The sequence below is a fragment of the Portunus trituberculatus genome, chromosome 27 (assembly GCF_017591435.1).
Source record: "Portunus trituberculatus isolate SZX2019 chromosome 27, ASM1759143v1, whole genome shotgun sequence".
In the NCBI taxonomy this organism is placed as follows: domain Eukaryota; kingdom Metazoa; phylum Arthropoda; class Malacostraca; order Decapoda; family Portunidae; genus Portunus; species Portunus trituberculatus.
This window is the reverse complement of record NC_059281.1, coordinates 7,123,301-7,138,300: the sequence shown is the minus strand read 5'-3', so window position 1 is coordinate 7,138,300 and position 15,000 is coordinate 7,123,301. Positions and strand designations below refer to the sequence as shown.

Below are 15,000 nucleotides of genomic sequence, written 5' to 3'. Positions count from 1 at the left end.
CTGACTATGCACAAAATTTGATGGTAAAATATGCGTCCCAATTCTAAAGGGTTAATAGTGTAGAAATCTTGTCACTCTACCTCTAGAACTGTAAAAAAAAAAAAAAAACACCTTAAAAACTCATATTAATTTAGACAAAGCCTTTTGAAATAGTGGAGATGATGCACAAAAGTGTTTAAAAATACGAATATTAGTTTAACATCCATTGAAAATAAAGCTAAGTTAGTTTTATTACATTATTAGACCATTCAAGTAACAATTGGTATTAGATCATTTAAGTAGCAACAGTAAATAACAATTGGGTAAGTATGCGACAAATACAGAAAGACGGCTCGTGTAAGTAAGTCAGCAAAGTCGGTGTTAATGAAGCGGCTGACTGGAGGGTGTGTGGCGGCATCACTTACCGGCGCACCAGTGTATAGAACAACGTAATAAGTTCTAACAAAGGTCTAGATTACTTCCTGAATTGTGACTCTTCAGCTGCCAATAAAGTTCTGGTAATACCTTCCTTTTCAAACGTTTATAATGTTCTTAATGGGTAGATATAATAGGCCACAAATCGTAACGTGTCAATCAATTAAGCCACATTCTCTTTCTCAACCCTCTCCATGTCTGCCTCTCTTCTCATTTTCTTTCTTTCCCTTACCCAGCTTCCTTCCCTTCTCTCCTTCCTTAAGCCTTCCACCAATGACGCATTTCCAAACTTTACGTGCTCTTCTTTTTTTCCTCTATTTTTTTCCGTTTCCTCAAGTGTTTTATGTTTCTTTTCACTCCAGGACGTATTTTGTAACTCACTTTTTTTCCCTTCGTCGTTATTTTTTTCTCTTTTATTCCTCCACTCTCAGGTGGAGGAGAAACCATCACGGCGCGAGGACGAAATGGAAGTCACGTTTAGGCGGCAAGACGGATGAGGTTTGGCGAGCCGGTATAAAATGTAACTTTTTGTCCTCCTCTTCCTCTTCTTCCTCCTCCTCCTCCTTCTATTCCTTCTGTACATTAGTAGCATCAACTTTACGTAACTGTACTCCTCTCCACTGGTGCAACAATCCCTAACAACAATAGTGCGGTAAACCTTATAAGTCTTTTTAAGCATCCTTCTACACTTGCGCTCTTCTCTCTTTGTGTTCTTGTTCCTGAAATTATGAGTTCGCCTAGCTTTGAGAAACGTGATAGCCTGGTAGTTGAGTAGACTGGCTGTTTACTAGATAGAGTGAATGATTGAGTGGTGTTTGCATAAATGGATAAATAGAAAGATAGATAGATAGATAGATAGGTAAATAAATGGATAGATGGATAGATAGATATAAAGATTGATCGATTGATTGATGGATAAATAGGTAAATGAATAAAAAATAGATAGATAGACATATAGATAGATAGAGAAATAGAGAAATAGATGGATTGATAGATATTAAGATGGATAGATAACGACAGATAGATAGATAAGCGAATAAACAGATATACAGACAGAAAGGTAGATAGATTAATAGATCGATAAATAGATACAGATGATGGATAGGTGGATATTCTTTATATAAAACTGTGTTCTTGCCAGATGAAAAAATATTATAGCTATACACGTGCTTTGTTTCTTGTTTTTTTTTTCCAGGATTTCTTTTCATTTTCAGAGTTCACCTTTAGGGGCTGAGTGACGGCTAGGGGAAGGGGGGAGTGAAGGAATGCAGACAGGATGTTGACACTTCCTTCATGAGGGAAATGAAACTGTTTGGGAAACTTCACGGTGGGGGGAGAGGAAGAACTGGTTTAAACTTCCTGTATATTACACTCTCTTTCAATCTTACTCCCTCATTTCCTTTCCCTCTCTCCTTCATCCCAGACATGGTAAGTGTGTGTGTGTGTGTGTGTGTGTGTGTGTGTGTGTGTGTGTGTGTGTGTGTGTGTGTGTGTGTGTGTGTGTGTGTGTGTGTGTGTGTGTAAAATACTCGCATTAAAAACAAGAATAACTAAATATTTTGAATGTACATATACAAGTGAGTCTAACGGGTGTTCACTAAGTCACAACTATCAAACTCACTCATTTATAGAAGTCTGAAGACAACTTTAGTTCTTATATATTCATCTATTCAGTATTATTTTTCTTTCTCTGCTTTTCGATATCATTTAGTATTAATAATTCAAAATCACTGAAACATATAACTGAACTCCTTAAAGATGTACTCAAAACCACAACGAATTTCAGCCTTTCTCTTACGTTATTCTTATGTAATACTTCCACTTGAGACCTCAACGTAATTCCTCACCTTAGTTAATCAGTCGCACGTAGACAGGTGTGGAGAGAGAGAGAGAGAGAGAGAGAGAGAGAGAGAGAGAGAGAGAGAGAGAGAGAGAGAGAGAGAGAGAGAGAGAGAGAGAGAGAGAGAGAGAGAGAGAGAGAGAGAGAGAGAGTATACAGGTATGTTTTTGGTCGAGTCCTTAATATGTCCAGAAGTGTGTGTGTATTCACGAAGGAAATAATTCTAGTATTTTTTCCTCTATTCTACCAGTGTGCAAGACAGCTGGTGATGTGGGCGGTGGTGATGGTGATGGCGATGGTGATGGTGGAGACAGCTGAGGCTAAGACGCTGGTGGAGTGGATGGAGGATCCGGAGGTGGATGATTACGGTAATGATAATGAGGGTGAGATTTGGAACCGAGGCATCACGAAGGAGTGGAATGATAATGATGATGAAGTGATAGACAGTGATGATGACAGTGGGGAAAGTTACAGTGACGAATATAATGAGATAATGACCTACAGAGACATAGACAGTGACAGTGAGATGAGTTACAGTATGCAAGACAATGACGATGATAGTGACCCTTATAGTAATACAGACAAAGATAATGACGGTGACAAGAAAGAGGATGACAACAGTAAGACTCTTAATGCAGACACAGATGACAACAGTGACATAAATAACCACGAGAAAAAGATGATTGGCAGCAGTGAAATTAAAGAGCATGAGCAGAAGAAAGAGGAGCAAGAGGAGGAGATGAAGGAAGAAAACGAAGAAGACAAAAAGAGACTCCCTTTAGTCTTTATAGAAACAGTTTACTCACTCCCGAGCGCCACACACTCCAGCAAGCCTCGATTTCTTGGCTATCACAAGTATTCATTAAAGCGAAGGATCAAAGTCTTCATGTACACATTCACTGACACTCATACACCCACCAGTAAATCATCCGTGACACCCGAAACACCCCTGCCACTCCTTCCACTTCCCAAAAACCATGTATCCCAGTCACCCACAATACCCATACCCAGACCCGGTACCCTACCACCACCACCACCACCACAACTACCACTGAATCATCCACTGTCACTCACTCCACCATTATCAACGACTAATATCTCAGAGGAATTTGAACCCATAAAAGTCACATTATCTCATGCTGAACCACAACAACCGTCTCTCCCGATCAAAACCTCCACTGCACAAAGAAAGGAGGCCGGAAAAGTACACAGAAGGAAGAAAAATGTGAAGATAGACAAGGATGATCATAAACGCAAACAAACACCCGCGTTCTTGTCAAACACAGGTCCAAACCATCTGCACTTATCCAGCCTCAAAATAAGGGTAAGTTATAAGGATACCAGCTATTCCTATTAATATTAACTAGACTTTCAGGAGAGAGTGAGTGAAGTTACCAGGTGAAGATGACAGGTAGATTATTAAGAAAGTTTTGACCATGACTACACAAGATGACTGAGTAGCAGTAATTCACTATAGATTATATTTTCCTCCCACTCGAATTTCCTCCCTTTCCCTCTCACTAGATTCTCCTGTGCCTCTGCTTGTGCCTGAAACGAAAAAAAAGATGGCGCTTCAAACGGAAAAGAAGAAGAGGAGACAGAAGAGAAGCATTCGATACAATGAAAGCGAGGAAGAAGATGATGAAACGAAGAATGGTGCCAAAAAGTATAAAAAGAGTAAAAGGAAGCATAACAAACACACGGAGAAAAAGAAGCACATGAAGAAGAAAGATCCAGAAAGTTACTCAGAAGAAAGTAAAGACAAAAAGCAACGAGGGCAAGCGACAAGAAGCAAAGGAAATTCAAGATCCAAATATTTATTAGCAGAAGTAAAGCCTCAGAGATTCCAAACCGAAAAAGTTAAGCCAAAGAACACAAACTCCCCGCAACACAGAGAAAATTATGAAGTCGACGAATTTTCAAGAGATGTGTCAGAGCACCATTTGAATCGCCCACATAAGAAGAGAGGTAAATCAAGCCACACCTGGAATAAAAAGACCCGAGGCACTACTGACGATGCGGAGACTAGCAGAAAAACGAAACAGGAGGAAGAGATGTTAGCGGCGGTGAATGAAATATACAACCCATCACCTCTTAAATACGTGGATGATGAAAGTTTGTTGGCAGGTGACAATGATAGTGCGATGATGGAAGATGATGAAAAGGGTGAAAAATATAATACTTCGGGTGATAGTAAAGGTGAGAAAGAAAGTAAAAAGAGTGACAATGATACTGCCGCCGCTAACGAAAAAGGAGTCAATACTGATGAAAAATATGAGTATGATTATGAGTACTATGATTCAGATACCGCGGGGAAAACTCAGGACAAAGAAAGAAGTATTGAAAACGACGAGAGAGATAAAGAAAAACAGAACTATGAGAGCGCTTCGGTGGATGAAGAAAAAGAAGATAAAGAGAAGAAAGGCGCAGGCTACAAGTATAAATATGAAAACGAAGATGCAGAAATTACTGAAGAAGGAGGAAAAGGAGGACGTGAAGGACGAGAGAGAAGTGAAGAAAGACGATATAGAGGATGCTGACACTGATGCAGGATCTAATCAGGGACAGAAAGACGAAGAAAAAGACCAATTACATTACTATCAACACTACTTCGACAATAGAAAACGAAATGATAAAGTGAATGGCGTGCCTACTGACGCTGGAGTTACTGAAAGCGAAGCAGGAGCAGTAGAAGCAACAGCAAATGGTAGACGAACATACCAACGAACACCCACGCCTGTAACACGCGCATGGCAGAGTAACCCAACTTTTCCACTGCCATCTCTTATTAGTAACACTCGTGGAACACCTGGCAGCGATACACCTGAAGCTAATCAGCACCAAGGGCAACAAATCTCGCCACACCTAGACCCATTCACGGCCAGGGCTGTGAAGAGTGTCCTGAGGAGACTTAGATCTGGAGTAATGCCGAATTTAGGTCCAGAAATGGGAGCAGAAATGTGGCCAAATAGGCAAATCAAACCGGCTGTGCTCTCAGGTATATATCCGGGAATGCTGCCCCAAATAAAACAAACACAGTGGCAGGTACAGTGCCAGAAATGGGATTAGGAAAAAGGTCAAGTATAAGGACGGATATAGTGCCAAGTATCTACTCTCAAGCGATATTAGCCATGCTGGAGGGAATGGCACAGGGAAAAGTGCCGTATATGAGAGCAAGTGTGGGGTATGTGCCACAAGGAATAGGGCCAGGAATGCGTCAGTTAGGGCTTGGTATGGGGCAGGGATGGCAAGGGTGGAGGCAGCAGTGGGCAGTGCCAGTGGGGTGGACGAGGGTGGGACAGACAGCAGCATGGCCATACCCTTCTAGTGAATGGTGGCCACGGATGGTGAGTGTGAAGAGACAAGGGACGAAGTGCTGCGGTGGACAGATGAAGGGCTGAGGTAGACAGATAGAAAGACACGCAGACAGACATACACACACAGACACACACATGCAGGTAGCATGATACATAAAAAAGAGAGACACACTCGTATGAAGAGCTAAACAGATAGACTTATAAAACCAACACATAGACAGACAAATTCTCAGACTGGTGGACAGATAGATAGACAGATAAGCAAGTAAACATGCAGACATATAGATACATAGACAGATGGACAAATAGACAGACGGGTAAGCTGATAAGCAAACGGATACATATAAAAATAAAAGAGAGAGAAAGAGAGAGAGAAAAGAGAAAACAAATAAGGAAAAAATTACATATAACCTATATAACAACAATAATAATAATAATAATAATAATAATAATAATAATAATAATAATAATAATAATAATAATAATAATAATAATAATAATAATAATAATAATAATAATAATAATAATAATAAAAATAATAACAACAACAATAATAACAACAACAATAATAACAAAACGAACCAAACTTCTTTTGTTTAACTTTCCTTATTACCTCAGAAAATCCACCATTATCACCACCACCACCACCACCACCCCCATGACTCACCCGTCTCTTCTCCCAAGCTTCCTTTTCACTCTCTAAGACATGTCAAGTTAGTGTTGTTACTCCTACAATCCTACAACACAGTTTTCCTTCATGGAGCCTTTCAAAGAGAGAATGGTAAGGATAAAAAGAGGTAAGCAAATAAAAGTGTGTAAGTGAAGTGTATGTAGTAAAGATGGATAATTATTTCAAATGAAAGAATTAAAAGGCGTGTTAAAAGTCAGGGAAAAATTATAAGGAAAACGAAGCATTAACAGAACTTCAGATGACATAAGTTTTTTTTTTCCTTTTTATGCCCTGGCTTATAGCGCCTGTAGGTTTGCTTGAAGAGCATTGGAAGCACTTTTCAGCTTTCACCCATTAGTGGCGCAGGCAATTTTATTTATAGTGGTTTCCATATTAGGGGCCATATCACCACCAAAGCGCATCTTTGGAGTAACCACTTAGAACCCGGGTAGCAAGGTGACAACCACTCGAGAAATGGCAAAATTTCGAGGTCGTACTTAGTAGGATTCGAACATGCGCGTGGACGTCAAACCGATCCCACGCTTACCACCTTATAGTAGTAGTAGTAAATTCTACGTGTGTAGCATAAGAGTTGGAAGAGCTTTTCGATAGCCTCTCTCTCTCTCTCTCTCTCTCTCTCTCTCTGCGACGTGTTTTTTTTTTCTTTTCCTCTGTTCTCTCTTCATCTTTCTCCTATTCTCTCATCTTATTATCTTTCTCCTATTTCTCTCCTTCTCCTATCCTCTCTTCTCCCATTCTCGATCTCTCTATCTCTCTCTGTGCAAGGTATAACAACGATTGTTTTGCTTCCTTTTATTTCGGGAGGTATTTTGTCACACGTTTTTTTCTCTTTCCTACGCATTTTTTTTCTTATTGTCAGCCAAGAAGAAAAAGAAACAGCCGGATGTTGAGATGGAAGTCACGTCTGGCTCGCAAGACACATGAGAACTGACCTACAAATATTTTTCCTGTTTCTCCTCCTCCTTCTCCTCCTCCTCCAACTTTTCCGCCTTAATATCCTTCACATCCACATCTTCTTCCTCATCATCATCATTAAAAACTTCATTATCATCATAATCATCATCATCAAATTGAGTTCAGCCATCACTAGGCACTGGTGTAGTGGATCTGGCAGACGTCAACCCTTAGGTTCGAATCCCACCACAAACCACTTTGAAGTTATGCCATTTGTTACCCACATGTCACCATGATACCCATATTCTAGGTGGTTACACCAAAGATGCGCTTGGGTGGTGATATAGGCCCTAATATGGGCACCACAGAAAATAAAACTACCTGCGCCACTAATAGGCGGAAGCTGAACAGCACTTCCGCAGACATCCACGAGTGGGTTGGAATCCCACCCCATACCGCTTTGAAGGTCTGGTATTTGTTGAGTGGTTCAAAGTTACTTACCTGTCACCATGATACCCAGGTTCTAGGTAGTTACACCAAAGATGTGCTTGGATGGTGATGTGGGCCCTAATATGGGTACCACTATAAATAAAATTGCCTGCGCCGCTGATGGGCGGACGCTGAACAGCGCTTCCCATACATAAACTTGAAGTATGCCTACAGGTGCTATAAACCACAACATAAAGAAAAGGAAAAATACGTTCCCGGACAGACAAATACAAAAATAGTGCAATACCTACAATAGTGAAAATGCTCAACTCGTGAACACTATTTGTGCTTAATCTTGAGTGTGTTATTTTAAGTATGTAATATTAGAATGCTTCCCCTCATATAAGATGCATATTATCAGCTCTCAAGCTGCTTATCTCTAAATATATAATTTATTATTATTATTATTATTATTATTATTATTATTATTATTGTCATCATTATTATCATCACACACAGGCGTGCTCACGTGCCTACAATGTAAACTACAGTGAGCAATATATCTGAATTATTCATAACACAAGTTGGCAAAAGTGTATGTGTGTGTATGGAGAGAGAGAGAGAGAGAGAGAGAGAGAGAGAGAGAGAGAGAGAGAGAGAGAGAGAGAGAGAGAGAGAGAGGATGGAGGGTGGGAGGTTGGGTTGGTGGGAGGGAGGGAGGAATGGAGGGAAGGAGGGAAAGGAAATGCGTCAGCGATTATAATCACAGGAAGTGGCGGCTACAAGCATCTTAATATACTCAAACTTCTGACAATTATAACATTGGGACCTCTGGGTCAGTGGCTGGACGCTCTGCTGCTACCTTGGTTCAAAACCCAGTGAATACAACAATGGGTGTGTGTTTTTTTTTTTTTTTTTTTTTGTCTGGTCAGTGCTGTGGTTAATTTTGAGTTAGTTGTGCGGGGCGCTGAACTCACACCCGTCCATCGCGGAATGTTTCTCTTGGCCGGGGTCACCTCGGTGGTGGGCATGTCGGTAGTGACGCCCTGGTGACAATCCTGAAACTCTAGGGGCAATCATTCTGGGAGCCGCCTGGCGTGTGTGGAGGGCGTACTGATAGGGGCGTGAGCAGGCATGGCGGCTGCGCTGGTCCTGTGTGGCATTTTTTTTATTTTTATTTATACCATGTGGGCTTTTCAAGGGAATTTATGGGCTAAAGGGGATACTTTTTTGGATACCTCCTATCTCAAAGCCCACCCACTACGGAACCGTTGCCCCGAGTGAGGAAGCCCAACCTACATTCGGACCGTGGACAAGATTGCGCTTGGTGACCCCTCGGATCCCAAAGCGAGCATGGTTCCACTGTACCACGGCTTCCCTTCTTGAAGAGTATATGTCGGACACACAGCCGTGAGAAGCGAGGCTGATCTTAGCGAGAAACACATCCCTCCTTTTTTCATTTCCAAGCATCTATTATGCTAAGTCGGTATTCGTTCCCACAGGCTCAGTGTGGGAATCTCTGGTTGCTGGATAATATATATGTAATTATAACAGTATAGACATACTTTGTACTAGCATGTATTTCATTTCTTTCATTGATAATGAAGTAATACCTTAACTATTGTAACCAATGCATTTGTAACTATTCTTAAATATATGAATCGGTCACCGGTGTCATGAGTTTTTGCTAACGAAAGATGGACAAGAGCTACGTTAGTGGGAGTCTGGCTATCACAATAGCTGACCGCAACGCTCTTTGGCGACTGCCAGAGAGAGATCTGTACCTGTGCGTGAGTGTACAAGACTATCCTAGTGTAGTGTAAACAGTTGTACTGTTATTATAAGAAAAACCCAAGCTGTGTTTATGTTAATTTCTCTGAGAACACAGTGTGAGAGAGTTCCTGAACGCAAGACACTGCTACTCCGTGTCTTCTCTGTTTCAACATAACATTGACCACAACATCATAGAAACCTTCAAAATACTTAAAAATATAGATAAGATCGATTACGAAAATGTTTTTGAGCTTTCGCAGTTAGTAACAAGAAATAACGGCTTGGAACTTCAAAGACAGCATTTTAATACTGATTTGCGAAGAAACTTTTTTAACGTAACAGTAGTTGAATGTTGGAGCAAGCTCCCAGGGTCTGTCGTCCAAGTTTACATGGTAGCTGTGTTCAAAACTTAATTACATAAATGCTACATAGAAAATTATTTCTGATATATATATATATATATATATATATATATATATATATATATATATATATATATATATATATATATATATATATATATATATATATATATATATATATATATATATATATATATATATATATATATATATATATATATATATATATATATATATATATATATATATATATATATATATATATATATATATATATATATATATATATATATATATATATATATATATATATATATATATATATATATATATATATATATATATATATATATATATATATATATATATATATATATATATATATATATATATATATATATATATATATATATATATATATATATATATATATATATATATATATATATATATATATATATATATATATATATATATATATATATATATATATATATATATATATATATATATATATATATATATATATATATATATATATATATATATATATATATATATATATATATATATATATATATATATATATATATATATATATATATATATATATATATATATATATATATATATATATATATATATATATATATATATATATACAATAGCGATAGTGGAAGTTATATTAGATTTTTTTTTCAGCGATAGTATTATTACATTGTCTCTTTTTTTTCCGACCTTTCCTGAGTAACATTTCCCGATTGATACTCTCATCAATCGGGATATATTTTCTAAGTTTGATTTCTTGTCGGATAACGCCAGAGAGAGTGGTGGGTGGGGAGGAACTCCATCTGTTCTATCCTTGCCTCCTACAAAGTAATAAGTTTATAATTTATTACAGATGTAGTATAGTGAACGAGTGACCTCGTCATAGGTCGCAATGCCTCCTGTCACTTGTCTTTCCTATGTATTTCTATGTATTCCTCCTCCTGCGTCTCCTTCTTTGTGTTCATCCTCAGGACTTTCTCTAAACATGTACCCACCACTTTCTGTAGCTCCCATCTCTGTCTTCAGTATTTTAGCCTCCCGTTTCACCATCATCACCATAGTCATCACCATCACTGCCACCATCACATTCTTGTCATTAGACACCATTGAGTATCGTGGAAAAATATAATTATGATTTTAGTGTGTGTGTGTGTGTGTGTGTGTGAGCGGATTCGCTCGCAATACCATTACAATTATATAGTGTTAGAATATTAAACACACACACACACACACACACACACACACACACACACACACACACACACACACACACACACACACACACACACACACACACACAGACACACACAGATACACACGCACATGTCCGCAGAATGTAAACTAGAGTGAGCATTATATCTGAATTATTCAAAACCAGAGCTGGGCACTTCCGTTCCTCGGTCCGCACCTCCGCTCCTCCGTACCTGCGTACCACCAAACCAGGTGCGGAGGTCCGAAGTGTGGAAAAAAAAAAAAAATTCAAAGGTGCGGAAGTAACAGGTACAGAAAGGCGACATTTTAAGTCCGTACTTCCGCACCAGAAACATGTGGGGAAACACGAAATTTTAAGTCCGTACATCCGCACCTGAGATTTTCAAGGAAAAAGAATAATAAAGACGACAGTCCGCACTCCCTAGCATTACTTTCGGCCGGTTTTGGTGGTCTGTGCTATTAGGCATATTTTCCCGCCATTTGAGTGACGTCATTCATTCAGGTCTAAGCATGCTCCTCTCTCTCTCTCTCTCTCTCTCTCTCTCTCTCTCTCTCTCTCTCTCTGATGATAATAATGATGATAATAATAATAATAATAATAATAATAATAATAATAATAATAATAATAATAATAATACAATGACTTCCAGTTACTGCTACCGTGCATACATTACAATGATTACAAGCATACATAATCCCTATTTCGTTATATATATATATATATATATATATATATATATATATATATATATATATATATATATATATATATATATATATATATATATGGAGCTCTGTTGTATTATTGACTTGTATTTTATTTTATTTTTTGAGGTGCGGGCTAGATTTTTCGGGCGCGCTTTAATAGTTTTGGGTTCGGTACCCGTTGGAAGTTAGCACGCTGACCCCCCGCAACCCCAACGGAACGCAAGGGAACGCGTGGCAGATCGGATCGGAAACGCCGCGGAAGCTTACGAAGCCTCGGAACGGACACGACACGACGTTCAGTACGCCCACCAGCTCAGACGACATCGGATCGGAAACGACGCGGGTGCTGTGTTTATCTCTCAGTCTGTCCAGCTACACGTTGAAAGTTTCTATAATTATACAACTTAGCAAGTAAAAAAAAAAAAAGACAAACAGAACATTTTCATGTTGAATTTAAACGAATTATTACATTTATGGAAAAAAAAAATGCTGTCACTACAGACGGCCCCACAAGCGTAGAATTGTCGTACAAAGCGTACGATAGTGAGGAAGGGTATCGTACATCGTATTTGAAGCAAAATTGTCGTACAAACACGATAATTATCGTACGAATGGCAGCCCTGCATCACAACCTCTCCAAACACCGTTCTGCGCATGCGCAGTCTCTCGGACGCATCGGAAGCATCAGAAAAATATTCTTTCCAAGATATCCGCGTCGTTTCCGTTCCGATCCGACGCGTCGTTTCGTTTCCGATCCGATCAGGTGGGCGCTAGCTCGTTCAAATGTATGGTTTAGATTTTTTTCCGATGCTTCGTGTCCGTTCCGACGCGTCGTTTCCGATCTGGTGGGCGACATGCTTTACGGTCCCCAACGGAACGCGGCCGCAGAGGTGCGGAGGTGCGGTACCGGACCGTGGGAAAAAAAAAATTAGGTGCGGAATTTCAGGTACGGACTATCTGCATTTCGAGGTCCGGGAGTGTGGTACCGGACTACCCGATATCCAGTAACGCGTCCACACTTGTTCATAACACAAGTTGGCAACAGTGTGTGTGTGTGTGTGTGTGTGTGTGTGTGTGTGTGTGTGCGCGCTTAGAGAGAGAGAGAGAGAGAGAGAGAGAGAGAGAGAGAGAGAGAGAGAGAGGAGGAGGAGGAGGAGGAGGAGGAGGAGGAGGAGGAGGAGGAGGAGGAGAAGAAGAAGGAGGAGGAGAAAGAGGGGATGGAGAAGGAGGGAGAGGAAATGCGTCACCGAGCGGCTGCACCAAGGTCTTAATTATATTACCTTCTGATATCTCTCGTAGCATCTATAGTTTAGTGGTAGAATGCTCGCGTGCCATGTGAGTGGCCCAGGTTCGAGCCCTGGTTGATGCAGAGACAGGTTGTCATTTTTATGGTCTGGTGAATGTTGTGGTTCATTTTGAGTCAGTTGTGCGGGCTGCTGAACTCACACCCGTCCATCGCGGAGTGTTCAACTGGGCTGGGGTCACCAGTGTGCCCCTCAGTGGTGACGCCCTGGTGACAGTCTTGCTGGGGCCGTCTGACATGTTTGGAGGGCATGGTGACAGGGGCGTGAGGAGGTGTGGCTCCGGGCAGTCATGACTCGAGGAGGCGGCGGGGCGCTCATGTGACAAAATACCTCTCGAAATAAAATGAAGCAAAACAATCGTTGTTATACCTTGCACAGAGAGAGATAGAGAGATCGAGAATGGGAGAAGAGAGGATAGGAGAAGGAGAGAAATAGGAGAAAGATAATAAGATGAGAGAATAGGAGAAAGATGAAGAGAGAACAGAGGAAAAGAAAAGAGAGAGAGAGAGAGAGAGAGAGAGAGAGAGAGAGAGGCTATCGAAAAGGCTTATGTGTATGGAGAAAGTGACGGACAAACATACCAGGTGATAATAATATTGTACTTTAGTTGGACTCTGTGTGTGAACCATTGGTCTTCATTCATGTATTCTTGCATCCGCCACTCAGAGTATTTGTGCCTTCTCCTTTCTATATCCAACCTCTTCCTGCTCTTCCTACACTGTCTCTTCTTTCTTCTTTTCCTTTTTCTTATTCTTGTTGTTGTTATTGTTGATATCATCGTCTTTTTTCTTTTTCTTCGTCCTTATCTTCTTCAAACGGTTGTAATTCTGAAATAATACTAATGCACCCTCTTCCAAGTCTTATGCTACACACGTAGAATTTACTACTACTACTACTACTACTACTATTATAAGGTGGTAAGCGTGGGATCGGTTACACGTCCACGCGCAAGTTCGAATCCTATTAAGTACAACCTTGAAATTTTGCCATTTGTCGAGTGGTTTAAAGTTATCTACATGTCACCTTGCTACCCGGGTTCTAAGTGGTTACTCCAAAGATGCGCTTTGGTGGTGATATGGCCCTAATATGGAAACCACTATAAATAAAATTGCCTGCGCCACTAATGGGTGAAAGCTTAAAAGTGCTTCCAATGCTCTTCAAGCAAACCTACAGGCGCTATAAGCCAAGGCATAAAAAAAGAAAAAAAAACTTGTCATCTGAAGTTCTGTTAATGCTTCCTTTTCCTTACAATTTTTCCCTGACTTTTAACACGCCTTTTAATTCTTTCATTTGAAATAATTATCCATCTTTACTACATACACTTCACTTACACACTTTTATTTGCTTACCTCTTTTTATCCTTACCATTCTCTCTTTGAAAGGCTCCATGAAGGAAAATTGTGTTGTAGGATTGAAGGAGTAACAACACTAACTTGACATGTATTAGAGAGTGAAAAGGAAGCTTGGGAGAAGAGACGGGTGAGTCATGGTGGTGGTGGTGGTGGTGGTGGTGGTGATAATGGTGGATTTTCTGAGGTAATAAAGAAATTTAAACAAAAGAAGTTTGGTTCGTTTTGTTATTATTGTTATTGTTATTAATATTATTATTGTTGTTATTATTATTATTATTATTATTATTATTATTATTATTATTATTATCATTATATGGGTTATATACGATTTTTTTCTCATTTGCTCTCTCTCTCTCTCTCTCTCTCTCTCTCTCTCTCTCTCTCTCTCTCTCTCTCTCTCTCTCTCTCTATATATATATATATATATATATATATATATATATATATATATATATATATATATATATATATATATATATAAAAAAAGTGTGTAAGTGAAGTGTATGTAGTAAAGATGGATAATTATTTCAAATGAAAGCATTAAAAGGCATGTTAAAAGTCAGAAAAAATTATAAAGAAAAGGAAGCATTAACAGAACTTCAGATGACATAATAAGTTTTTTTTTCTTTTTTATGCCCTGGCTTATAGCGCCTGTA

General features: G+C 39.2%; 1 protein-coding gene and 1 non-coding gene across 2 annotated transcripts; both read left to right on the top strand.

Annotated features, from left to right (window-relative positions):
- Positions 1-1,810: 1,810 nt before the first annotated feature.
- On the top strand, positions 1,811-5,926 carry LOC123509403 (myb-like protein V). The gene is made up of 3 exons (XM_045263696.1): positions 1,811-1,842; positions 2,505-3,578; positions 3,779-5,926. Exons 1-3 carry the CDS (start codon positions 1,840-1,842, stop codon positions 3,974-3,976), a joined length of 1,275 nt encoding a protein of 424 aa, XP_045119631.1. The 5' UTR covers positions 1,811-1,839; the 3' UTR covers positions 3,977-5,926.
- A 7,060-nt stretch (positions 5,927-12,986) lies between these two features.
- On the top strand, positions 12,987-13,057 carry Trnag-gcc. Its single transcript has one exon. It is a non-coding gene; the product is annotated as a tRNA-Gly (tRNA).
- Positions 13,058-15,000: the final 1,943 nt, after the last annotated feature.

What these genes read in the sequence shown, in the direction of transcription:
- LOC123509403 (XM_045263696.1), top strand. An exon ending in TATCCAGCCTCAAAATAAGG is followed by an intron (nt 3,579 to 3,778) that starts GTAAGTTATAAG and finishes CCCTCTCACTAG; the next exon opens with ATTCTCCTGTGCCTCTGCTT.